This window comes from Phyllostomus hastatus, unplaced genomic scaffold (assembly GCF_019186645.2).
Source record: "Phyllostomus hastatus isolate PE091 unplaced genomic scaffold, TTU_PhHast_1.1 phas_scaffold_78, whole genome shotgun sequence".
Lineage (NCBI taxonomy): Eukaryota > Metazoa > Chordata > Mammalia > Chiroptera > Phyllostomidae > Phyllostomus > Phyllostomus hastatus.
The window spans coordinates 115684070-115710769 of record NW_025334041.1 but is presented as its reverse complement, the minus strand read 5'-3'; the positions used below and the strand labels follow the sequence as shown (position 1 = coordinate 115710769).

At 35.2% G+C, this 26700-nt stretch overlaps 1 protein-coding gene and 1 non-coding gene across 9 annotated transcripts in view; one reads left to right on the top strand and one right to left on the bottom strand.

Annotated features, from left to right (window-relative positions):
- The window catches only part of BIRC6 (baculoviral IAP repeat containing 6), a 199318-nt gene that overhangs the window by 151445 nt on the left and 21173 nt on the right, over window positions 1-26700 (top strand). For all 8 annotated transcript variants that reach the window (XM_045827786.1, XM_045827785.1, XM_045827789.1 and 5 more), the window contains exons 64-68: window positions 2780-2944; window positions 3913-4075; window positions 9018-9228; window positions 23025-23170; window positions 23992-24102. In XM_045827786.1, coding sequence (XP_045683742.1) covers window positions 2780-2944; window positions 3913-4075; window positions 9018-9228; window positions 23025-23170; window positions 23992-24102 — 796 coding nt within the window. The remainder of the gene's footprint in view (window positions 1-2779; window positions 2945-3912; window positions 4076-9017; window positions 9229-23024; window positions 23171-23991; window positions 24103-26700) is intronic.
- LOC123812270 lies at window positions 12012-12137 on the bottom strand. The gene has a single exon (XR_006784550.1). It is a non-coding gene; the product is annotated as a small nucleolar RNA SNORA28 (small nucleolar RNA).

Below are 26700 nucleotides of genomic sequence, written 5' to 3'. Positions count from 1 at the left end.
GTTCTAGCCAGTATAGCAAGAGAAGAAGAATAAAAGAAAAAATAAGCCTCATTATTTCAAAATGATTTTGTTATGCTTATATTAAAATTCCAAAAGAGCTAATGGTATAAGCTAGTTTAAGGAGGATACAATATACAGGTACAATTAATAAAAAGAGGTTATTTTTGTATCCCAGTACAAACATAAAGTGACCTTATTAATGGTATTTTTAGAATAGCAGCAGAAGTAGAAATTCATGAATAAATCTCAAAATATGTGTGTATAAGGCTTCTATTCATAAAGTATATATTATTTTTAAAAGAAACACTACTATAAACTTGTTGCTTAATGAAATAAAATGGAATTGGAAGCACAGAATGGGGCACTGTGTTTATGTATGTCTTATAAAGAACTTACATTCAGAATGTTTAGAGAATTTAAAAAATGCCAGAGAAAGGGTAGGAAACCCAGTAGGAAAATAGGTGAAGGGCTAGAATGGGCACTTCATTAAAGAGGCTATTTAAATAACCAATAAATATGAAAAGGCAGTCTGTTTCATTGGTTATCAGAAAACCGATAATACGCTACAATTCCACACCCATCAGAATGTGTAAAATTTCAAAAACAACAACACAAATATTGCCCCGTCATCATTTGCAATAATGTAAAGATAATGGAATGAATGAAATAAATAGTGTAAAAATAGTAGAATGGATAAATTAATGGTCTGCTGTGTAGTGGAACTCTATACTATAAGATAATGAAAGAAAACAGATACAGCCAAGCACATAGCTGTTTTGATTAATTCATGAGCGTAACTAAAATGCTAGGCATAAAGGAATATATACAGCATGATTCTGCTTATATAATGTTCAGAAACTGGACAAAAGGGAACTATAGTAACTAGGGTTTCATGCTTAGGTAGTAAAATTATAAAGAGAATAAGGAAACAATGGTTATAAAAGTCAGGAGGAATGTCGGTGTGACAAACAGGAGGTGGTATGAGGGCTGTTTCTTACATGCGGTGATCTCATTCTTGATCTGCACTGTTAAATAAGTGCTTGCATTTAATTAAACTTGATCTATTTGCTTTGTGTTCTTGTTGTGTATACTTCACATTCAGAAATTTTTAAAAAGCTTTTGCCCTGGCTGGCGTGGTTTAGTGGGTTGTGTGCCAGCCTATGAACCCCAAAGGTCCCGGGTTCAATTCCCAGTCAGGGCACGTGCCTGGGTTGCAGGCCAGGTTTCCAATTGGGGGCGTGTGAAGGGCAACCAATTGATACATCTTTCGGACATTCCTCCCTTCCACTCCCTCTAAACATAAACAAATAAGATCTTTGAAAAAAATAGCAGTTTTTATCAGTAAACTTAATCTACCGGTAAACATTTATATAATTACAGCACTTTGTGATTCATTTAACAGTTTATCTTGTAAAATGGGAAGGATGAAATTCCTTAGTCACAAATCCATAAAACTACATAGCAGATCAATTTGTGAAAGTATTTATGAAAATATTCAGTTTTAGAAGATGTTCCCATTAAAAGAAACGTAAAGCATGGGTACACTATTACATGTAAATTATTTTGTAAAGTAATACCTAATTGCCAGTGTTTTGAGGGTACTAGAATGCTAAATTTAATGGAAATTTTTTAAAGGAGGTTTGATGTTACAGAAATAATATCATAATCCACAAAAATAATAACGAAGGATTGACCTTCATAGATTTTGAAATTATTTTATAAAACCAATAGGTCTCAGACTTCTTTTCTGTCTACACTATTCACATTTTTAATATGTCCCTCATTCCCGGTATTTTTGTACACATTGTATTCTTAACAAGAAATTAATTACTGTTTCTAGAAATGGAAGTGGTCTTGCTTACTGTGACTGAAAACATGCGACGCCATCATAGAGTTCTGATGTGTGTGTGTGTGTGCCTGTATTAGATTCACCCTGAAAAATCTGGCTCACATCCCTCTTCTTTGCACAATTTTCTCTTTAATTTTGAGTCATTGGCTCTTTTCTGCCTTAAGGTGCTTTACCCCATTTTTTCCTAGTAAATATTTTAGACATTTATTTGTTTGTTTAAAATGTTATATATTGATTAGGAATTGGGAGAAACATCGATTTGTTGTTGCACTTATTTAGGTGTTCATTGGTTGATTCTTGTATAGGTGCCCTGACCAGAGATTGAACCGGCAACCTTGGTATATCAGAACGATGCTCTGACCAACTGAACTACCCAGTCAGGGCTTCCTGCCTGCGCGCACCTCCCCCCCATCCCCAAATACAAGCATTTGTTCCCCAGTTTTCCTTACTCTAACCCCTGGTAACTACCAACCCATGTTCTGTCTTGGTGTATTTGCCCACTCTGGATATTTCACATAAATGGAATGGTATAATATGTTACCTTTGTGCTTGTATTTTAGCATATGCTTTTGAGGTTCATCCACACAACACATAGCATTATTTCATATGGCTGAATAATACTCCATTGTATGTATATACTGTGATCTGTTCATCCATTCATCCATTCATGGGTATTTCTTTCTACTTTTTGGCTATTGTGAATAATCTTGCTATGAAAATGTGTGTACATGTATTGGAGTGTCAGTTTTTATTTCTTTGGGTATATACATAGGAGTGGAATTGCTGGATCACATAGTAATTCTTTGTTTCATTTTTGAGCCATTTCCAAATTGTTTTCCAGGGTGGCTGAACTATTTATATTCCTACTGATAAACATTTTTGAGGATAAGTAAAACCAAGTAGTAATAAATTTTTGTGTTTTGTTACAAGCCTCAGGTATCAAGCTCTCATAACCCTACATCAACAGAAGAACAGCAGCTGTATTGGGCCAAAGGGACTGGCTTTGGGACAGGCTCCACAGCTTCTGGATGGGATGTGGAACAAGCCTTAACTAAGCAGAGGCTGGAGGAGGAACATGTTACCTGCCTTCTGCAGGTATGTTTGTAAAGTTGATATTGTCAGTGATAATAGTTAGGGTTTTTTTTTTTTTTTTGTATTAGTATTGGTTTTTAAGTATTGATGACTATCCAACTCATCTTCAGCTACTTTTATAAAACCCATTAGGCTCCCTGCTCTCAGTTCTTTTAGGATACCACTGGACAAAGTTTACCCTTCCTTACTTGTAATTAAATTCCTACCCCTTCAATTAGCTTCTTCGCTGGGAGGAAAATGACAAGAACAAAATTATTCAATGATTGGAAAATCTACCAGTCATCTTCTCATCTGAAGTACTGAAGCTGTATTCTTAACAAACAATATCATTTATTTATCGATTTTTATGTCTTTGTTCCTCGTACTGTTCTATGACTTTTCTAGAATCAGGAAAGTTGAACTACTAGAGAAAGTCCTTAATGCCACAGAAATGAGAAGGGGAGGTGCATTAATCAAATGATAGGTTGAGTCTTTGAGCACTTGTTTTCTGCAATTCTAGAAGGAAAGGGTCATCTTAGTATAAAATTCTAAGATTCCATCACCCTAAAACTGTAAAGTGAATTTATTCAATAAAATAAATCAATTGCTACTGAGGTTTTAAGTTTGTATTCTTAGGTGGATTTCTTCTATATAGTCATATACAGGGTGGGGCGAAAGTAGGTTTGCAGGTGTGAGTATGGGAAGCAGTTTGTTCTTGTATGATTATTTATTAATTACTGTATTTTCAATACAAACAACTGTGAACCTACTTTTGCCCCACCTGGTATAGTGCCTCATCATGCAAAACACCTTCTTCTCTTTTAAAAATCTAAAGAAAAAATTGTCTTATTTTGAAAGTATATAGTACATGAGAGTAATTGAGTTGAAAATAAATACTCTTTGTATTCAAACTAAATATCTGACATAAAATATTTGCTTTTGAAATATGTGAAGCTTAAATCCAATTTAAGTCTAGCAATTTTTTCTTTTAGGTTCTTGCCAGTTACATCAACCCTATGAGCGGTGCGGTAAATGGAGAAGCTCCGTCAGAGAGCAGAGGACAGAACAGTAACGCCCTTCCTTCTGTGCTGCTAGAGCTGCTCAGCCAGTCCTGCCTCATCCCAGCCATGTCATCCTATCTCAGAAATGATTCAGGTACGTCCTGCCTAATACTCCTCTGAAATACCTTGTGGGGCAGTCCTTTGGTTTGTTTATTTTGTCATTTTCAGCTTAAATAATACGGCTCAGTTTATTGGGTATTTTCCCCCAATATATGAAGGAATGAGTTTCATGGAGTTACTTTATGAATTATTCTGGAATATTTAGGCTTTCGGAGTGCGGGGCTCTTTTGATACTATGTAGTTACCTGTCCTAGAATATTGAATAAAATAAAGACCTCTTTGTTCTTTACTTGGTGTTAGCATATTGGTTAACATGAAATCAGTAACATAACATAACTCTGGCCAACTATATGGAACAAGTTTGTTTTTAACATACAATTTTAAAACTTACCTTCAAAGAAGTTAATAAGCTAAGTCTGAAATTAAGAGAGTCGTTACAAGAAATTATGAAAAACAAATTTTGAAGCTATAGCTTCAATGTAGGTAATTGGAACAAATGAAATATACATTTATTAGGATATTTTACTTCCAATATTCTTAAAAGGAATGATAAAAAAAAACCTTAAAGAGAGAAAGTAATTGTTTTCATGAGAAATTTCTTAGGTAGATAGGAACATCCTCATATAAAGGATGTGCTTTTTTAAATTTCTCTCTGTCAACATTGTGGCTTACATTTGCCATAGCCATGTTATTCTGAAAGCTGTATTGTAGACAAGATCATTTTCTCTAGCTACCAGTACATTCATGCTCTTTAGTGAGCCTGCAGATACCCCAACGGCCACTAGGTGGAGGTCCTCTTTCTTTGCTGCAAATAGATTCGTAAAAATGCATGAATATGAGTTAAGCAGAATTGTACTTCAGAGTTCTTCACCCTGACCTCATCTTGCTTCCCTTTTTGAAAATGAAATTTTTCATTTTATGAAAATTGCACCATTGTGCACATTCAATCACTTGACATTGATTTAGTGGAACATGGTAAAAAATTTTTACTAAAGGGTTATAGAATCTCTTATCTTTTTAGTGCCATTTTCATAATGTAGAGGTAAATATAAATATCAATTCAGAGTGAAAGGGAAATTAGAGTTATCCAGTTCAATCCCTTTCATTTTACAGGTTAAGGAACAGGTGAGAAAAATGAAATCTAGAGAAATGTATTCATTTGGCCAAGTTTAACTTATTAGTTGTAATATGGCCATTATCAAACTTTGAGACATTTTCAGATTCAAAGATGAGATACAAATGAATTTTGTCAGTATGGAAAAGAGAAAGGAATGAATGTGATGTTGTGGAAGCATGTGGGAATGAAAGAACAAGCACAGGGCTTTTTTTATTGGAATGTTACCAAGTATCTGTGAATTTGGCTGGTTGAGCTAAATGATGGTATGTACTAGTAATACAGTGTTTTCATTTTCAAAGTATTGATTTGGCAGTTCCATAAGCAGCTGTAGTGGGACAAAACCCCTTACTGCCAGCTTTGTTATACCATCCGATTTTCCTCACCCTGGACTTGTGTGTCTGAGGTTCTTGTTAGTAGATCTTCACTTCTGTTCCTCAAAAAGTCAAGATTTCAGTTTTGCTCTTTGAGAATAAATTTAATTTTGTTGTCATGGCAAATGTCTTAATTTAAATATGATGACATTCATTACATACAAAAGTGATTTCTAAAATGTGTCTCTAAAGTAAATGTACAATGGGAAACCCATCTTTTTTAGGTCTCAGGGCAGCAAGAGGGCCTGTTGTTCTTGAGGGTTTAGAAATTGTGTTAGTGCTCTTGCATGAAACGATAATGGTCTGATAGCTATAGGAATATATGATTTTATCATTTATGAAAATAGTTATTTTGCTTGGTACACATGCTTGAGAAAAATAGAAATTATTGAGCTGCCATAATATAGGCAAATGTAGTACTTATAATGTAGTACTCAAATATAAGAAGTACTTCATATCCATATTTCTAGTTTTCTTGGTAATAGTTTATTTGAAACTTTGAGGTGTTTGTAATATGCCATTTCTTTGCATTATTATAATGAATCTATCAGAAATGGGTGAAAATTTAAAAAGATTCTTCTGCTAAGTGGAGTTGCATGCCATTTTGTTTTTAATTCTGAACTGCGTTACAGTATGGTCTCAGTTTTCTTGAAAATTAGCTGTGGAGTACAAATAAAACTTCGAGCATTTGCCTATATTTAATGACTTATTTCTGTGTGTGATTTAAAAACAAGATACCATCAGGTGTTATACGCCATTTCATTCCTGGTAAGAGAGTACATGGTGCCAAGAATTGGAGCCTGTCAGTGTCCACTGAGAGTGTCGGGCCCCTGGGTGCTCGTCAGCAAGCATTAGTGCCTTTTCTCTGGACTTCTCCAGTGTGTCGGGGACTTCTTAGGTAGAAATACCTTTAATATAGAACACGTCACTCTGTTGAGTACTTACATGGGTAAGTTTTATAATAGAGGAGAGAGGTTGCTTAAATTAAAATTTGGGTGGGTTACCGGTTGATTTGATTTGTATAGAGATTTGTAAGGGTAAAATATCTGCAATACTTCAGTGATACCTTCCTTAATTCCTCCAGATAGAGTGACTCTTCCCTTCCTGTTAGTTGCCAGTGTACCTAATGCTGATATTTTCACTTCTCATGTTGTGGTCCAATTATACTATAAACTTTCTTAATAAAATTTCATCTAACTAACCTGCCGGGTTAACCATAACTCTCCATTTTGTAAAAAACTTGATGTGTGCCATATATATTTCATGTGTATATATATATTTCTTTTCCAACGGATTGTAAGCCTATTAAGAGTTAGTTCTATTTGTTTTAAAATTTACTTAGGCCAGATGTATTGCCATTACATAATTAAATGTACACAAACTAGATGTTTATATGCTTAATTAGTGGAATGCTTTTAAAAAGACCCATAAGAAAGGAATTGGCTGAAACAGTCGTGGAACTGGGTTTACGTTCAGGAACTCTGGAAGATTGCATGTGTATACACACCCACATTTTTTAAAATCCCGGTGGACTGCCCTTTCAGCTGGGTTGAGCAAATGAGCAAGTGTGTAAAAACCATTTATACTTCACTTCTTGGCTGGAAATTTTTTACCCTTTATTAGATGTGTTTCCATGTAGTTCATTCTTTTGGGCTATTGGCTGACTTGCCTGCCACCTTTAGCCGAAGTTCAGCATATCTAGGGTTGATGTGAATCCCCAAATAATTGTTGGCTGAGTGAGGCTCAGCGAAGGAGTATAAATTCAAAAGTTAAATATTGGGAAAATTGAGCAGAGATGAAAATTTAATATGAATCATTAGATACAAATCATTCTTATTAAAGTATTTGTATAAAACTCATTGATGTTTTCCTTGCATCACTTATATATGATGGAATTATTGCTAATTACATACTAAATTTATAGCTCTGTAGTAAAACAACTTCTAAAACATTAATAGACAACAAGTATGCTCACTTAGAGATCTTTTCGGTAATCTCATTTGCAAAGATCTAATGGAACCATATTTTGTTTTGAAATATATAGTATCAAAGAATAGTTTTTTTAGTTTACTTATTGAGTTACATTTTAGTGAGGATTTAAGATTATTCTAGGCGAAAACATCTATTATTTTACTCTACCTGATGTTGAATTCAGCCCTTTAAAAAACACTACTTTGATCATGTGTAATTTCTATAATAGCCATTATTAGATAAGTACTAAAACATTGAACTGTCTTTTCAATAAATTAGTTTACCAGGCAAATATTTTTGATACACATATTAACCACATTAATTGTAGGATACTGGTTATAAATAATTATGGATTGAGTTTTAGTATTAATTACTTGAAAGGATTTATAATTTACAGAGTAATAATTTAGGATCTTTGACTGCTTTGTTTCCATAGGGTAATTACTATATTTTCAAGTTAGGCAAAGTAAAATGGATAAATTCTTTAATTGAAAATTAAATATTTGAAAAATGAATGTATTTGATTTTGACACTAGATATTTAAGCCACTCAAATTAATGTTCCATATACATATTGTTTTATTAGATTGTGTTGAGGTTTTTTTTAAGTTGTTTGTTTGTTTGTTTGCTTGTTTGTTTATAGAGGGGAAGGGAAGGAGAAAGAGAGGGAGAGAAACAATGATTGGTTGTCTCTTGTACGGGTCCTGACTGGGAACCAAACTTACAACCCAAGCATATACCTTGGCCAGGAATTGAACTGTTGACCTTTCACTTTGTGGGACAATGCTCATCCAACTGAGCCACACTGGTCAGGGTGAGGTATCTATTCTTAGGTGTGTGTGGCGTTAAAAAATGTCATTTAACTGTAACTTATAATTAAAAGTTAGCATAGTCAACATTTTTTCTGAGTTGTTTTGTTGAAACACACTATTGATAAACTGTAGTCATGTCACTGGTTTATTTGAGATATAGTGGCACATCTTTTCAGTTTTTACAGTGTATTTCCCTTTGTCTTGGCTGGTGTGGCTCAGTTGGTTGGAGTCCCATACAGCAAAAATTTGGGGGTTCAAGTCCCGGTTAGGGCATGTACCTAGGTTGCGGGTTTGGGTGGGTACAGGAGGCAGCCAATCAGTGTTTCTCTCCCCACCCCCACTCCCCCACCCTCTCCTTCTCTCTCTGGAATCAATGACTATATCCTCAGGTGAGGATTAAGAAAATACATTGTTTCCAATTCATACTAATACATGTATTTACTGCCATAGTGTACTATTTGAGCTATTTAATCATTCTAGATAGTTAACTTAATTTGTGTTCTCTCCCCAACACTATGTTTGATTTACATCTTGTTCTGTAAAAGTGCCTATTATTTAGGCACTGGTGCTTTGTAAACATCCATATTAGTCCATTTACCAACTAACCAATTACTCTTAAGATTAAAGTAGAAGTTCTGTTGCCATGGGCTTGCTGTTATATTGCACTTGTTCTCATTTTATGCTTTTCCCCGCTTCCTTTTTACAGTTCTTGACATGGCAAGACATGTGCCACTCTATCGAGCTCTGCTGGAATTGCTCCGAGCCATCGCCTCTTGTACGTCCATGGTGCCCCTCTTGTTGCCCCTTTCTACAGAGAATGGGGAAGAGGAGGAAGAACAGTCAGAGTGTCAAACTTCTGTTGGTACATTATTGGCCAAAATGAAGACCTGTGTTGATACCTACACCAACCGTTTAAGGTATGATACTTTATTCATTTCTCTTGTCCTTACCTTTTTTTATATAGCTTTTGAGGGTTTTCTAAATGATACGTATAATTAAACACAAATACACCAACACAATATGTAAAACTCCAAAGAAAAACTATCCACCGAATCCTACACCCGGAAACGTTCCATTTACGTCAGCTCATCTAACATCTCCCTGTGTAATATTACGGAGCTCTTAAATACTGGCACATGATACCTGTTATGCAGATAGGTGCAAGTTTTCCCCAATATTGAAGTCAAAGACGCCTTTCAGTGTCAGTCAAAATATATTGCTGACATTGTCCTTGATCCTTCTTATTACACATCATATTTAGATGCTGTATTTTTACATAGCCATTTATTAGTTGACACTTGGGTTATTTCCAGTTTATCCTGACCTCAGGAACACATCTTTTGGGACTTGTAGAAATCTGCAAAGTAGACCCGCAGAAGTAGAATTCTTGGACTATGGGTTACTCCTATTTCATTTTGATAAATATGTTATAATTCATGCTGTAACCTTGTTTAGAATTTGGAGTAAATCTTGGAGTTAGAATAAAGTATTTATCTTCATGGAAAATTGAATTTTGAAATTAATCTCTGGTTTAAGTTTATAGCTCACTAGATTCAGGTGATAAGTTCTGTTATCAAAAACTTAAAAAAAATAGCTTAGTAAAAATTTTCTCTTAGCAGAAGTCTGTTTAGTGGTTGTTAGTTTTATTTAAAAATGGCCTAATTCTGATTTTTAAGTCGTTTATATTGCCAGTAGAAGTTTATTCCTTTGTCAATGGCCTTTTGAGTCAATTAATATCTTTTCTATCATTGTAATATATTTGCTCTACCTCTTCTCTCTTATTTTTCAAAAACCTAAAATTTGAGAATAACGGTATACATGAAATAAAGTCAGAGAATTGGTCGCCAGAGGAATAGTTTTTGTCAGTCTTTACCTTTCAGAGAGAAGTCAGCTGCTCACACAATCCTGACTCTACTAGTTTATGTTACTGTCATTATCACTTTAAAAACTAGTGGCTCACTGCCAGACATAAGAATCGTAAGTTATTTAGTGATGAGATTAATTAAGAACCAGTTGGTGGAGATATAAAAAGCCATGTGTTTATACTACTCTTTTATCAGGGAATGAAAATGTAAAAGTATATTTTCTTTGATGGTCTGAGATTTATTTCTGTTGTAGAGAAGATGATAGTGTTATATTTAATTTCATCCTTTATTGTGGCTAAAATATTTCTAAATGATAACCTAGGCAGCCAGCGTAATTATATAAAAATAGTGTGATGTCATAATTGAACTGAAGTTCCTAGTTTTCTAATTGAATTACTGTTTCATTGAGAAGTGTCTAATTAAGCATCCCATTCACTGCCCTGGCCATTTGTATTCCTTACTCTGTACAAGAAACATAGAGTTTCTGACAAAGCAATTAGCATAAAATATATAGACAGAGCTTTAAAATTGCCCTTGTGTATTTTTAAGGGAAATTTTCCCCTGTGTTTATGTGCCTTATATTTCTGTGTTTTGAGTAGTTCATAACTAAAAATTAAAAATTTATGAACCTTGAGTGTTTTCCCTTGGGAATATTTTATTTCTTAGACAAAAAATTGTGTAAAGATTTGGATTATTGTTATAATTATCTCTGCTTTAAAAAAATCACAAATTTGTGGTGTTATAAATGTCAAATAATGCCATTCAAGTAAGAATAATTTTCCCTATACTGTATATTTTCTTGTGCTGTAATTTCTAGTCAAGCCTGCAAAAATGTACTCCTAGTATATTGAGTACTAAGATAATTATAGATGTTTATTGCAGTGCATGGAATTTTTTCACCTAGAGTGCCTTTTTTGTTGCCTTTTTTAATTAATGTGTTTTCTGTTCAAATAACATATGTGGTATAATTTTTTAAAAGTAAACTTCTGTATACATGTATTAATTACCATAAAAATTTAATTTCAGGTAGAGGATAACTGAATTTCATTTAATTGGTGATATTTGTTTTTCTACTTGGTTACCTGGAAAAAATTCTTCTTCACATTCTTTCTTCTTACTTGAACAAGAAAAAAATGACACTACAGACTTGTAAATTTTGTAGCAACAAAACATGCCCGTAAAGGTCATAGTGACTGTTCACAGAGGTCATTTTTGTTATTTCATCTTTATGTTACCCTGCGAGGTAACTATTTTTGACAACAGCTTTATTTTACTGACAAAGAAACACTCCTAGTAACTTACAGTGTTGGGGATGGTGCTCTAACCATCTGGGGCACCTGCTAGGCCCTGTACTTGTGACTCGCGTGTTAGAATTTGAATGTGCTGATCAGTTGAGGTCCCTCATGGTGTCTGTTGTAAGGTACAGCCACCGTTAAGAAGAGAAACCAGTGAAGACATACGTGTTATGCCATCCCTACTTTCCTTTTACATTTTGGCACATTGAGAATTCATTTCTCACCACAGAGAGAGGGTAAAATCTATTTTTCCCAGCCTGTCAAGACTTAATATATATATCTCATATTTTCAATATAATAAAACTGATACAAAGTGAAATATATAGTCCAATTTCCTATAGTGTTCATACCCACAGAACTTGGCCTAAGTTCAGTTTTAAAACTGATTCAACATGTAGAGCGACCCCCTCTCCCACACCGGCCTACCACATTTCCCAAGTCAGGTATGTCTTGTTTATACATCATTATCACATAGGATATGCTTTTGTGCTTTATCAGGATTTGGAGTCACATTTTTTTTCTTTCCTTTTTTTCTGGAACACCGTCTAAGTCGGTACAATAGCTTGTCTCATGGAGGAGAGAGTGCTGGAATAGGTTAGACTGTGCTGCAGTAGCAAGCTCACATTGCGTCAGACAGTTCTGATCATCTGCCACAGAGTGCCGCTTGCAATGGAGTTGCAATTTTAAAATAACTGTGTTGGTATGCCCCAGCGCCTAGAGCAGTTTTACATTAGTTTTGTCTTTGCACTCTTAGTAAGAAAGGTAAAGGTGAATAAAGTACATCTAGTTAGTGTAAGGATTTTTCAGAGTAAGACAGAGCGAGTACTAGTTTATATACCTTATTGCCTTATGTTTTTTTCTCTTGTTAACTTATTTCTCATTTGTTACTTACTTTTTAACCAAGCATACACAAAAGGCATACAGTGTTTTCTTTTCAAATGAGGTTTTAATATATTTAATTATTTGGTCATCTTAAAGGAAACAGATTTGCTATATACTGTATTTTGCCATGCATAATGCACTTTTTGACCCACATTTTTGAGGGAAAAATTAGGGTACATATTATACATGACTGTAATGATTATGTACCATGGGCAGTATAATAATCTGTGTATAATGCATATGAAACATGGGTGCACATTGTACACAGGAGTGCATCATACATGGCAAAATATGGTGTTCTGCAGATGTCTAAGTGGTGACTGTGGTTACATGCAATGATTTGCATTAAAATTATTTCTTCTGTGTATACTTGCAATTTTTATCTTTCTTTTTGCCCAAGTATAAAGAACTTGTTTACTTTTGCTGGTGGGAATAACCTAATTGAGATGATCTTATCTTGAGGCCATTGTCTAAACCTAACTAATGTGGATCTCAAGATTCAAAGAGAGAAGGATATTTGACTCTCCCCCAAGACTGAAACCTTCTGCAAGAGGAAATAGAAGCTATCATTAAAAAGATGAAAAGTCGCTGGCCAGTGTGGCTCACTTGATTGGTGTCATTCTGCAAAGTGAAGAGTCACCGGTTTGATTCCCAGTCAGGGCATGTTACTGTGTGGTGTTCTGTCAGGGCCTGTGAGAGCGGCAACCGATCAGTGTTTCTCTCCCTCTCTACCTCCTTCCATTCCCGTCTCTCTAAAAATGAATACATACAAATTAAAAAAAAATTTTAAAGCTAAAAAGGCAGATCATGAACTTTGCTTTTAGCTCATTTATTCATTAGAAATTTCTGATTCTTTTTAGATAGGTGAGATCTGGCCTGGTCACAAGAGCATGGCTGATTTGTTCATTTAACATTGATTGAATGTTCATGGGAGCCTAACAGGAAAATTACATCCTGTTTATGAGGGATTGACAAATGGTGGAAGTAATTACTAGACAGTTTTATTAGCACAATTGGTATATTAGAAGAAGAAGACATTACTGGAGAGTCAGCCCAGATATGGAGACCTAAAGATTAAGTAGGCACTAGCTAAATGAAGGAGTAGGGGGCTGGTGTACTAGGCTGCAGGAATCACATTGGCAGTAAGAGAAAGCGTCACATATTCAGGGACACCTAAACAAGTTGTGTGCCTGGATGTGGTGTGGGTGGGAGATTGGCGTAAGAGATGAGGCCATAGAGAAAGGCTGGGGGAGGGCTAGAAGTTGAAGTGGTGATGAGCCACTGACAGGTGTTCAGCAGAGACTGAATCTGCCTTATGAAAAGATGCTTGCAGTGAAGCTGAATGGCTGGGGCGAGAGTTGGAACAGGGCAAACTGCCTTGAAAGAGATTTTCATACTTTCCGTCTCAGCAGATCATTATAGCATTCTTGCTCTTGTATTGTGGACTTAAATAGAAAATTAGTTTCTAAGTAGAAATACATTTTATGTTCCAGACATTTGACTTAAAAAAGCAAGCATGCAAATCAGGCTTCATACCACTTAATAACTGCATTAGTCAGCCTATGTGTTTATGCTGGCAGCTGCAGGTCTTCCCTGCGGACCTCTAGTATAGAGTGCAAATACTGTAGCCTGATTGGTTCTCAGAGCACGGTTTCCTCTGTTTACATACAAGAATCTGAAGTCTGTAATCCCCAGCAGACATTTTTCAAGACTAATCCTAATAGGTTATTGTACTATCCTAATGAAAAGATGATAGAAAAGTCTCATCTTCGGCTTACCAGAAGTTCAGAGTCATTAGCAGAGACTTGATTCTAAGGTTCGGAATGACAAGGTGAGACTACATACATGTCCATACATTTCTCTACTGTTTTCTTAAAGCTCTTACCCAGCTCAAGTTGTAAATGTGGAAAGCTTGTATGGTAGTAAGTAGGCTTTAGATAAAACTTTTCTGTTTTAGATAAAACTTTTCTCTATATTATCATATTTAGCTGTGTATAATGTGCACTTTTTTTGCCCAATTTTTTTAGGGAAAAATAGGGATGGGCATTATACATGGGTAAAATAATCCTATATATAATGTGCTCATTATACACAGCAAAATATGGTACTTTAAGAATTCATCTAAATCTAAAGAGAGTGCTCATATAATAATTGGATTTTATTAATATGATCAAATAATCCAAACAATTTTCATGATTGACAACTGAAGGAAAATTGTTTTGGTAGAAATTCCTTATCAGAGCGAGAGCTTCTGTATTTACAAGGAAGAATTTTCTGATCATGTTTCACCTATGCTGTTGTTAGAATCTTTCTTTTGATCAACTGACGTTTTTTAAAAAAACTTTCATTTAAAGAAGAAACTTCAAACTACTGCCATATCAGAAGAACCAGTGTCTCTTGCCACAAATAGAGATAAGTGTAAACTGAACAAACTAAGCCCTGACTAGTGTGGCTCACTGGGTTGGGCATTGTCCTGCAGACCAAAGGGTCACAGGTTCTATTCCCAGTCAGGCCCCATGCCTGGGTTGTGGGCCAGGTCCCAAGATGGGGGCCTGCAGGAGGCAGCCTATCTATGTTTCTCTCTCTTTCTCACTCCCTTCCCCTTTCTCTAAAAATAAATAGCCCTAGCTGGTGTGGCTCAGTGGACTGAGTGTTGGTTTGTGATCTTAAGGGTTGCCAGTTCAATTCGCAGTCAGGGCACATCCCTGGGTTGTGGGCTGGCAAGAAGCAATGAATTGATGCTTCTTTCATACATCGGAGTTTTTGTCCCTCTCTTTCCCCCTCCCTTCCCCTCTCTCTAAAAAATAAGTAAAATTATAAAAATTAAAAATTAAATCTTTTAAAAAGTGAATAAAATAAAAATAGTCTCTGACTCTAAACCTCTTTTATATATTAAAAAGGATGATTTATCAAATGCTAAAGAACTGCCCAAGGAATAGCAAGACCTTTACGTTGGAAAGAGACTAGCTTTCTCACTATTCAATGCAGTTATCTAATAGCGTATCTGATTACCACTGAATGCTTTCTTATACTATGGGAAATACTGTTTAATACAATATCCATCAACTCCTTTAACAGTGGATGCGTTTTACAAGTATAAACAAAATATTGGGTTGGCCAAAAAGTCCATTTAGTTTTCTGTAAAATAAAGGACACATCTTTCATTTTCACCAGTAACTTTATTGACTGGGATATTTTGAGTATGTCAGCTATCTCCTGCTATTGGCTTCTGGTGGGTAGAGGCTCTGCTAAACATCTTCAAATGTGTAAGACAGACCCACAGCAAAGAATTATTTGGCCAAAATGTCAGTAGTACCAAGAAACTTCGCAGGTCACTTTTGACACATTCAATCAGTCACAGCACCTTTGCCATACACTTTTGCATTTCAGTGGCATTTTACCTTTATTGAAATAAAAAAGCATAATATGCCAAAAATGTTGCATATCTTCTTCCATCTTTCATATTAAAATGGCTGCACAAAAATTTACCCATTTTGATAAGTGTTTTAAAAATGCACACTGATATGACAGCTGTCACAATGCAGTCTAACAAAATTGTTTCTTTTTAAAATAAATCTTATATTTATTTATTTATTTATTTAATTTTATTTTTTTAAAGATTTTATTTATTTATTTTTAGAGAGGGAAGGGAGGAAGATAGAGAGAAAGAGAGAGAAACATCAATGTGCGGTTGCTGGGGGTTATGGCCTGCAACCCATAAATTGTTTCAAATGAAGTTAAAGACATCTAAGTGCTACTAGAGCCATAGAATGGAGAAAATTAAATGAACTTTTTGGCCAACCCTATATATATATTTTTTTCATCCTGGCAAAAAAGTAAAATTATTTTTAACTGAAAAATTAGTTTTTGATCATAAAAGTATGTAGATTCTACAGTTTTTCTGATATTTTCTTTCACTCATCTATTTTCATTCCCCTGAAGAATTTTTGAGTCAGCACTATGATAGGATATTAAAAGGCAGCATATTTCATTAAGTGTGCATGACATTTGAGTTGTGCCTAAGTGATAATGACTGGATTACCAAAGTAAACCTAAACCTCATTGTTTCATGTTCTATAGGTAGCAACTCATTCACTTAAATGAGTGAGCTTTAGCCATTTGATGTTTTTCTTGCACAACAGAATTAATAACACCATTCTTATGAAAATTTCTTAGATATTGATGTATGTAGTTTTCCTGTACTGTCTTCAAGCTGATTTGGTGTATATTTGCATAGATTAGGGCAATGTGTTAGTGAGTATTTTCTTTATGTTGCTAGAAGAAACCTCTCTTGTACCTCCCTACACACCTTATTTTCTTTCCTCCTATATTTTATTGCTATCTTCATATACCTTGTATTTCTAATATCTTTAACCCCCTTTCAAGAAGAAATTTGAGTTTATATAGCAACAACACTTGATATTTAAAGAATAAGCAGAAATAACCCCCTTATTTATGACCAGTTATTGATCAACATTTTATTTTAGACTCTTAGAAAAAAAGATCTTAATGTCATGGGTTCGATTCTCCATCAGAACAGTTGCAGGTTCAGTCCCACTTGGGGCACATACAAAAGGCAACTGATCGATGCATGTTTCTCATACCAGTGTTTCTTGCCCTCTTTTCACCTCTCTCTTAAAAAAATAAAATCAGTAAGTATGTCCTCGGGTGAGGACTAAAAAAAAAAGAACTTGATCGCCTCAGTTATCTCCATTAACGAAGGGATCTGTGGCATGAGTAACATGTATTGTTACCACTTGCACTGGAATACATTTGTCTACTGCAGTGATTTTCAACCTTTTTCATCTCATGGCACATGTAAACTAATTACTAAAACTCCATGGCACACCAGGAAATAACAGGTTTTGTTGATCTGACCAGTAAAATAGTTATTATTTTGATTTATTCATATCAGCCAGCTATTGTATGGGCTGTTGTCATTTTTTAATTTGACAATCCAAAGGAAAAGAGGTCAGTGCCCCAGACTAAATAGTCAGGTATTGCATGTTAAAAAAGTTCTTGCTGAAACACTAGTTGAAAATCTCTGGAGTAGTGTGAAAATTCATCTGCTCACAAAATAGTCACTTTGTGAAGGTGTGAAAAGTTCTTGCTGAAACACTAGTTGAAAATCTCTGGAGTAGTGTGAAAATTCATCTGCTCACAAAATAGTCACTTTGTGAAGACGTCACTTTGTGAAGCTTTATTTCATGTACCAGCCCTGGTGTAATCGATCTCCTGCTGGCCGCTCCAGCCTGGGTTGTATCAAACTGTAGTCAAACTGCAGCCTTAGTAGTTTGGTTTCACTTTTGAGTAAGTGTGACACTTATATCTTCCTTGGAACAAGAACAAAGACAATTATTTTGTCTCTCTTTAATCTTCTCTGCAGTCTTTTCCTGATGGACTCCACTAGACAAGTCATATCTCATATCATGTTTAGTATCTTAGAGTTTCACCAAGAATCTGAAAGAAGGAGTTGCTGTCATATAGTCTTAATTGATTGTAAGGACCTGATAGAAATGGCCATGTTGAACCTAAGGTGTTCTGGACAGGAAGTTCCTCCTTAATAGCAGTAAAGTGAGCGTTCGTTATTGCCATTTCCTTTAGCTCTCTTGGAGCATCTTTCTGATGCAAAGGTTATCATCTTTTAAAGTAATCATATTTAGAATACATACCCAATTCCTTTTTATCTAATGAAGCAATGAGATTAGTTGATCTACTTCAAAGGTATATTTTCTGTCAAACTCTCTTATTTTAACTCCCTTAAACTCATTATCTCGGGCTTCAATCAGTTAAGAAAGAATTCAGTTTAGTCCTCCTACTTTGTTTCAGTTGGGAAAACATTTCCTAGTTTCTCCTCTTTTCTCTGCCTTTCAAAACCTACAAAATGAAAAGGGCCTGATTTCCCAGCAAAGAATCATTTGTGGTCACCATATAGTTTTTAAGTTTCTCTTTTGTTTGTTTTTGTTTTTGATCTCAAATAAGTTCAGCATCAATCGACCTTTTACTTGGTGCTGGAGATAGCAGTGCCGACACTGGTTTTAGAGCTGTGCCTCAGTTGGGCTGCCCCTCGGCGAAGCACGTTGCTTGGGCTACTTCACTGCACACAGTACTTGCATTATGTCTTATGGTAGTTAATCTGACATAAAAGTTACTGTGTTTTAATCTGATCTAGAAATGAAGGTTTTATTTTTAAAGGCTTCTCATACCTCTGTTTTGAATATTTTCTTTTCTCATACTGCTTATTAATGATTCCCAAGACAAGGAAGATTTCATTTTCAACTTTTACTTAAACCATATTGAAAACAAAAACTGGCAATTTTGTTTGAAACAAGTTTAAGTAAAAACAAAAGGGAATCTGGAGTTAAAAACTAAGCTTTAAACTAATTCCCGAAACATTCATCTTATAGGGGTCTTTGCCCATTTACTGGTGCATTTCAGTAATCATTTCATGTTTTGTGGAGACGTGAAAAGCAAATAATTCTTCACAGTAATATTTTTTAGTTATTTGTTTAACTTCAATTTACTTTAAGCTATAATTCCTAGCAAAGAGCTTTAGAACTGTGAAGTGCAATATGACATATTGGTTTATAGATAAATGTAGAAGCTTCCTTCTCCAATAGTTGTAGAATCTTCCCTACGGTGCTAATTCTTAATTATTCTGAATCTGGACATTTCAGTATGTAATCTCCAGAGTACTTCCTCAGTGTGGCTCTGCTTTTTGAATGTTCATTTCAACTGTGGGACAGTTTTGACTTTAGAATTAGTGCAGGCGTTGAAGTGGTCTTTTTAAATATTCTTCTAAGAAAATAGCTACATTAAGCTGTTTTTAGTTTAGAGATAAAAAAAGAAGATTCTAATATTTTGCATTTAGTCTCACGAACATCCATCTTTATTTGGATGTCAGTATTAGCAGAGGCAGTTGAATATAACTGAATGTTGAGTTATGGGTTTTTCTCCTTTTGTTTTCTTGAGAAAGTTTTGCCCATTTTGCTCACATCCTAGTTCAGATTATATGTCACAAAGCCAAAATATTCTTAATTTGTTGGCTGTTAGCTGGAATTCACAGCATAGTGGAAAATGTTTGCAGATAATTCTGTGCAATAGTAGACACTTCAGTTGATTCCTCGTATTTCTTCAGGGCAGTGATCACAACCAGAATCAACGTTTGCACAGAGCAGCGGATACCATGGTAGCGGCCGTCGCTGATTGCTTTTACCATGTTGGATCCATTGTCAGTCTCAGAGGCCTACTTCCAGCTAGGTGCCTTGAACTCAAAATAGCTTTTCACACAGACTTCAGGATGTGAGCTAAGGTATGGCCTTTTTTCATGAGCTGGGCCTACATATGGGTTGACAGTAACCTGCAACTTCTGTAGAAGAGAGACTACCAGCTAAAGTTCAATGTCAGACCGTGACGAGTTGTGGTCATCATTAGGCAGGTAGTGTGTGTTCTTCATGTGTCCAAACTAATCTCCTTTGGGAGGTTATCCATTTTCAGCCCCGAATGTTTTTGCCAAAAAGGCTATGCACGTAAAAATTTCTCATTAGAACCTGGTTGTAAAGGTCTAAGATTTATTGGCTTTATGATTGAGCCATTGTCTTCAAGGTGAGATGTATATGATCATTTATTTTACACATAGTATTTTTTAAACTTGATTTTTTGCACTTTTTAAAAATTTTGCTGTCAAAAAAGTCATAGAATTTACCATCCTAATTATTTGCACTATTTTAATTGTAGGGATTTCTCCTATAACCATCTTTCAAAAACTGGAATTAAAAAACTGGTATTCATGAATAGGGCTTGAAATTTAGAATCAGTAGTTTTCCAGGGTAACTTGCCTTAAATTGCATTGATACAGTTTACTCTTCCCCTCTAAAGGTTCTTGCTTCTTCAAGATGAAAATACCTTAGTTCTGGAAAACGAGCCTCACTCCCATATCTTCCTTCTCTGTTTGGCAAGATATATTTCTTTAAGTAAAACCTTTATTTGAGAGTACAGTGGATCAACTGATTCTAGGAAACCATCTTTTAACGTTATAGTCATAATTCTTCTGTTTTTTCTAACTGCTTACTGTTGCTTTCCTATTACAGTTCAGTGGCCCTGTTACTTAAGAATGTTTTAAGGCTGGTGTTAAGATAGAGAATTATTTGTAATTGAGGAGAGTGAGTCCTTACAAATAAAAGGGGGTGCTGTCCAGCAGCTTACACACTTTTGTGATTGTCAGTGTTTGATACTGATTGTATGTAGCTCTTGGTAGGCACGGAAGTTGAGACTGTTTGAGCTTGACTTCCAGGATTAAATCTTTATTAAGAATTGTCAGACTCCCTGGCTGGTGTAGCTCAGTGGATTGAGTGCGGGCTGCGAACCAAAGTGTCGCAGATTTGATTCCCAGTCAGGGCACATGCCTGGGTTGCAGGCCATGACCCCCAGCAACCGCACATTGATGTTTCTCTCTCTCTCCCCCTCCCTTCTCTTTCTAAAAATAAATAAATAAAAAATCTTAAAAAAAAAGAATTGTTAGACTCACCATTAAACTATAGTCTCAACTTTATTTCATAGCTATAAAGGATGTAGTATCTTATTTGATTTTAGCAGTAAATGTCTGATATTTCAGTTTTGAAATGTTCACTATATTTTCCTTACACACATGCAAACATACATGTTTATATACACCTCCACATAGAGAAATTGGGATTAAAATGGTACACAGCATCATATCTGACAAGTGGATCCTGATGACAAAAGAAAGCTGGCCATGTGTTCTCTGTATCTCAAGAAAGGGAGAAGAGAACGTAGGCGCAAAAGTGATAAGCGTGTTGCAGAGGCAGTAACACAGTGACACAGTGTGCATCTTTGGTTGAAGCATCTTGCCCAGTGAGGTAGTAGGCACCTCACAGTCTGTGGACACCGTGAGAGGCGGTTCAGAGCACACGCACAGCGTTGTGTCTGTCTGCCCTTGCTACGCACCGATGGGCTCTTGTTAATTAACCTCTTATTTTCTGAGCAGACTTTTGTCTTTGTGGTAAAGAGTAGCTAATTTGTAAATAGATAACATAATGATTTTGTTAAGGACTCTTCCATCTTCTGTTAGCCTTTCATAGTTCTCAAAGTATCCATGCCCACTTTGTGGATTGGCCAAAAAGTTTGTTTAGTTTTTTCCATAAGATGTAAGACACGTTTTTTAATTTTCACCAATAGCTTTATTGATTTGGAGATTTTGAGTATGTTGGTTATCTCCCACGTGCTATAACGTTTGATTATTCTCAATTAATGTCCCCATTTGATTGCTGTCTACTCTTCTGGACAGTGGAGCACTGTCCAGTAGGAATTCTCATGCGTAAAACTTCGCAAACCACTTTTACACCTTCAGTTACTCACTGCTCCTTCTCCCTACACTGCCCACATCTTTTTTTTGAGTTTCAGTTGCCTTTTTACCTTTATTGAAATAATAAAGCATAATATTCTAAAAATGTTGCTTATTTTCTTCCATCTTCAATATTAAAATGGCTACACAAAAATTCACCAACTTCAATAAGTTTGTTTTTAATGCATGCCGATATGACAGCTGTCACAGTACAATCTGACAAATGGATTCGAATGACGTTAAAGACAACTAAGTGCTACTAGAGCCATCTTATGGAAAAAGCCAAACAATTTTTGGCCAAACCAAAAATAGCCAAGTCATTTTGTTGGTAGGTATATAACTAGAAAAATAAGTGATGTGTAGTTTAGATCATATGTAAGCATAAATATTTTAAACATGTTTATTTATATATGGTTTTCATTTGTTTTAAATTATTTAATAATGAATTTACAAAGATACAGATTTTTAGCATCTAAGCAGTAGTGTAATGTTTATTGTGTGAGTAACGTGCTGATAACTGAAATAGAAAAAAGGCAATTGATAGTTGTTTTCAGTGACTCTTGTGGTACAATACTACTTCATTCATCTAGAAAATTTACGGAAACATTTTGATGCCTTATACACTGAAACCTTGCTGTAACACATCCTATTATGATATACAGTTTCATATAAGGTTGGGTACATTTTAGACCCTGAATAGGGAATAATAGAGAATTACCTTTTAAATTATTATGCTCTAGAACTTAGTGTTTATATTAAGTTTTGGTATATGGAAGCACATTTTCTTAAGATACGATAGTGAGCCTTTCTGGAATATTTCTTTTTTCCCCCTTAGGAATATTAATAAGCTGTGGATGAAATATATATCGACACTAAAATTTAAAAGTATATTTGGTTCTTTGATTCCCAAATCTTAGACGATGGGACAGATGCCTGTGACTTTTAGACATAGAAGTGATCTCTTTATTTCTAGGTATTTATAATGACTATGTTTTTAAAGGCATGGCTCCAAGGACACATCATATATCTGGGTCTAACACCATGACATTTCTACAATATTTATCTCTTGTTTGCTTTTATCTTTGAGGGGAAAACGTACCCAAAACATTATTTATTGTGCTTCTTATAGTTTCAGAAGCAACAATAAATCTAACTTAAACTATCCCTGATATACATCATGTATATGTCAAATGAAATGCACATTATCATTTTGATTTGTAACCACTTATTGGCTTAGAGAGGTATTTACTTTTCAACCCTAAAATCTTAATTTTCTTTCATTTTTTCCATATTAAAATTTTTTTCAGATCTAAAAGGGAGAATGCAAAAACTGGTGTAAAACCAGATGCATCTGATCAAGAACCAGAAGGACTTACTCTATTGGTACCAGATATCCAGAAGACGGCTGAGATCGTGTGTGCCGCCACTACCAGTTTGAGGCAAGCAAATCAAGGTATAATTCTGTTTCTTTTGTGCTGCTTTTCATTGGATCAAAGATGTTTTTTTTTTCAAAGTTTTTTTTTTTGTTTTTTTTTTTTCATTTACTTACTGAAAACTGCCTCTCTCTTCCCTCTACATTAATGGTGTTTTAATTAAGCAAGTTCATTCACCTAAAATCTTGTTCCGACAGGTTTTCAAGTTAATTATTTCAGTAATCTTTAATTGTAAAATATTTATCTAGCCTGTATGATTGCTAACACTAAATTTGGTAGGCTGAGCATGCATCATAAGTTTTTCTTCTCATTGAAAGTCACGAAATTGAAAAGTGCCATTGTAGTAGATAGAAAACAGCACATTGAGACTGTGTGTGAGCCCTGGCTGGTACGGCTCAATGTATTGAACCCCACCCTCCAACTGAAAGGTTGCTGGTTCAATTCCCAGTCAGAGCATATGCTTCAGTTCTAGCCAGGTCCCCAGCTGGGGAGCATGTGCCAAGAGATACAAACCCCCCCCAAAAAAAAACCAACAACTATGTGTTAGAATTTGGTTAAAATTGATATTATCATGTAATAGCAACAGAGGATATAAATGACTTTGCATTATCTGTTTCACTTCTGCTGTTTTTTCTGAATGGATGGAACCTAATTACCATTTTAAGTTGGTGGGGGTTTTTTTAGCCCTATTATATGTTTATGAAAGAAAATAAATGTATTCTTAAAATGGTACAGTAGGAAGATGATTGTGAAGAGTTTAATTTTTTTGGAATTCAGAATTTGACCCCTGGAAGTTAATTGTTTCTTTGTTGTTGTTGTTTTAATCTTCTAAAATTAACAGAAAAAAAATTAGGTGAATATTCAAAGAAGGTGGCTATGAAACCCAAACCTCTATCAGTATTGAAATCACTTGAAGAAAAATATGAGGCTGTTATGAAAAGATTGCAGTTTGGTAAGTTCACATTTTAATCTTTATTTCTTTAGATTTCGTTTCACAATTTTTAATAGTGTTATTGAAATATGTTCCCGTAAACTAAAGATTTTAAAACTTGCTTGGACCATGAATTATTCTCTCTCTCTCTCTCTCTCTCTCTCTCTCTCTCTCTCTCTCTCTCTCTCTCTCTCTCTCACACACACACACACACACACACACACACACACACACACAATCATCTTTTTATCTTTGGGAATTCACAGCTGTATTTATAGTTATATTTGGAAATCATGATTCAGTGTAAACCTAGAAAAAAACAAAGTCAGGTGTGTAACAGACAGGCTGAAAGTTTTCTTTCTGTATATCCTGGTCTGGGGGAAGTCAAGACCTGGGACTTTGAATATGTTACTGTTACCATTTTAGAATTCCTTGAGATTTATCTTTGGAAAGTGTAGTTCACTTGTATCCTTTACCATTTCAAAACTGTGGGCAAGTAAGAACTGATGAAAAGATTTCATCAGCATCTCTCATAAGGTGCTGGTTTATAGATAAACACTAGAATTCTAAATTCAGTGACCATTATTAACTGTTACCATTTGTGCTTCTTTTCCATCCTTTAGAACCAACCCAAAGAACTTTGTGATTTTTTGGTCATGCTGTCTTTGAAACCTCAGTTTACAAGGGAACAATCCAAAAAAGCCCTGGAGTTTATTTATAAAAATTGTGTGTTTGTTCTTACATGTTTAAACTTTAGTCACCTTCAGAGTACTCCCTATTTGACGCAATACACCTATCGAGATGCTTTTTCCACTACTCAAAAACAGTTTTTGAACTCACTGATTTTGATGCCTTTTAGTGGTTCTTGCCTTTTTTTTGTTTCACCTCTTCCACGTGGGCAAAACATTTCCCTTTGAGTGCTTTTTTTCAGGGGATAAAAAAAGGTGAATAGGGTGGGTGGGGGACGGGGGCCATGCCATTTTTGGTCAGAAACTGCTGAACACTCAGTGCAGTGTGGACAGCTACACTTGTAAATCACTCATCATGAAATGGGCAAGTGTATTGAGTCTTCAAAAAAAAAAATCACTGAGGCCAAAAACAGCCTCTCACAACAACGCCAGCTGGTACACCAGTACTGATGGGTTCCCAGAACACTCACCGAGCTGGGTCAGCCAGCCTTTACTACAAGGGGCCTGCCCTCCAGAAGATAATTCTGGTTTGATTTTTTGAGGGGGGATCCCTCCTTGTAAATTATTTAGTTTTGCCCTACTTAACCTCCCAGGTTTGCAATAAAAATCACATGAGATAATATATATGAAAATTATTTGAAAATGATAAAGTACTCATGTCTTTGAAAAGTTCTTATTCGTGAGAAGACCTTAAGATTGTCTGCTGTTGGTAGACTTGAAACAAACATCTGATGTTAGGTGTGTTTATCTTTAACTTCACGTTTCCATACACTTTTCCACTTTGTGACAGCCTATTTTCCACAAAAATTCTCATTCCCCTTCCTCCAGCTCAGAAAGCCTGAAGAAACTAGTTCTTTACTGACTGTACTTTTATTCTGAATGAGATTTGATCTGTGAGTTGTCCCAGCTAGGTATCAGTGCAAACCTATTGAAACTTTTAATGTGTACTTCTGAATTAAATGAATGGGATTTTAAACCTCAAGGCAATGGAGAATAACTTTATTGGGAAACCCCTGAAAGCATGCTTAAGTTACAGATAAATCTTGGAAAAAAAAAAAAACAATACCTTTTTGGTCTATTCTGGTACAGACGTAGGGAAGGGCATCAGCTGGGTGTGTCTCCCCTCACCCCCGGGATATAGGGCTTAGTATTTGCCTGAGACAAAAGCGAAGGAGAAGCAGGCCCTGGCCACAGTACGCCTAGGCCGGGATTTTAAGTAGCGTTTCATGAGCCACGTGTGGTTTTCTGTAGCTGCTGAGCTCTGGATTTATTGCTCTTTCAGAATTCATAAGGCTTTGGCTGTGATGTCTAGCTTCAGCCTGCTTTTAGTTTCTTCATTTTTATTTTGATGCTTGGATTTTTATATTAAATATTTTTGCTCTTATTTTGTGTATAGAACTTGAAAGAAGTGGGAGGTGTCAGAAATAGGGTCGGGGAGAGAGAAGTGATTCTTCTAACCAAGAATCACTTCCTCCTCCTTGGAAAAACGTTTTACCCTGGGGTGGAAAAAATTTATATTGATTGAGTTATCTTGTGTCATCTTAGTTTATCATTGAAAAGCTGCTTTGGACTTTTCAGAAATAATTTTCAAGTGCTTATTTTTTCCCTACACATTCATTACTGAAGTTTATTAATCCTAAGGTGACACTGGGGGCTGTAATTATCATTTTGTTCTGATTGGGTGATAACCATTTTTATTTCTTTTAAAGTTTTTTCCATAGTTTGTGCCAAGCAGATTTTTCCTTTTTATACTTTTGTTTGGTTAATTTCTAGTAATATTACAGCCTTTTGCCTAATTCAGTTTGGCAGTCTAGTGTCTTGCTTTCACTCGAAGTATATTGACATATTTTTAAAACAACACTTCTGAAGAAGCACTTAACTGAACATTTATTTTTATAAGTAATAAAACTAAATACTTTATTTGGATTAT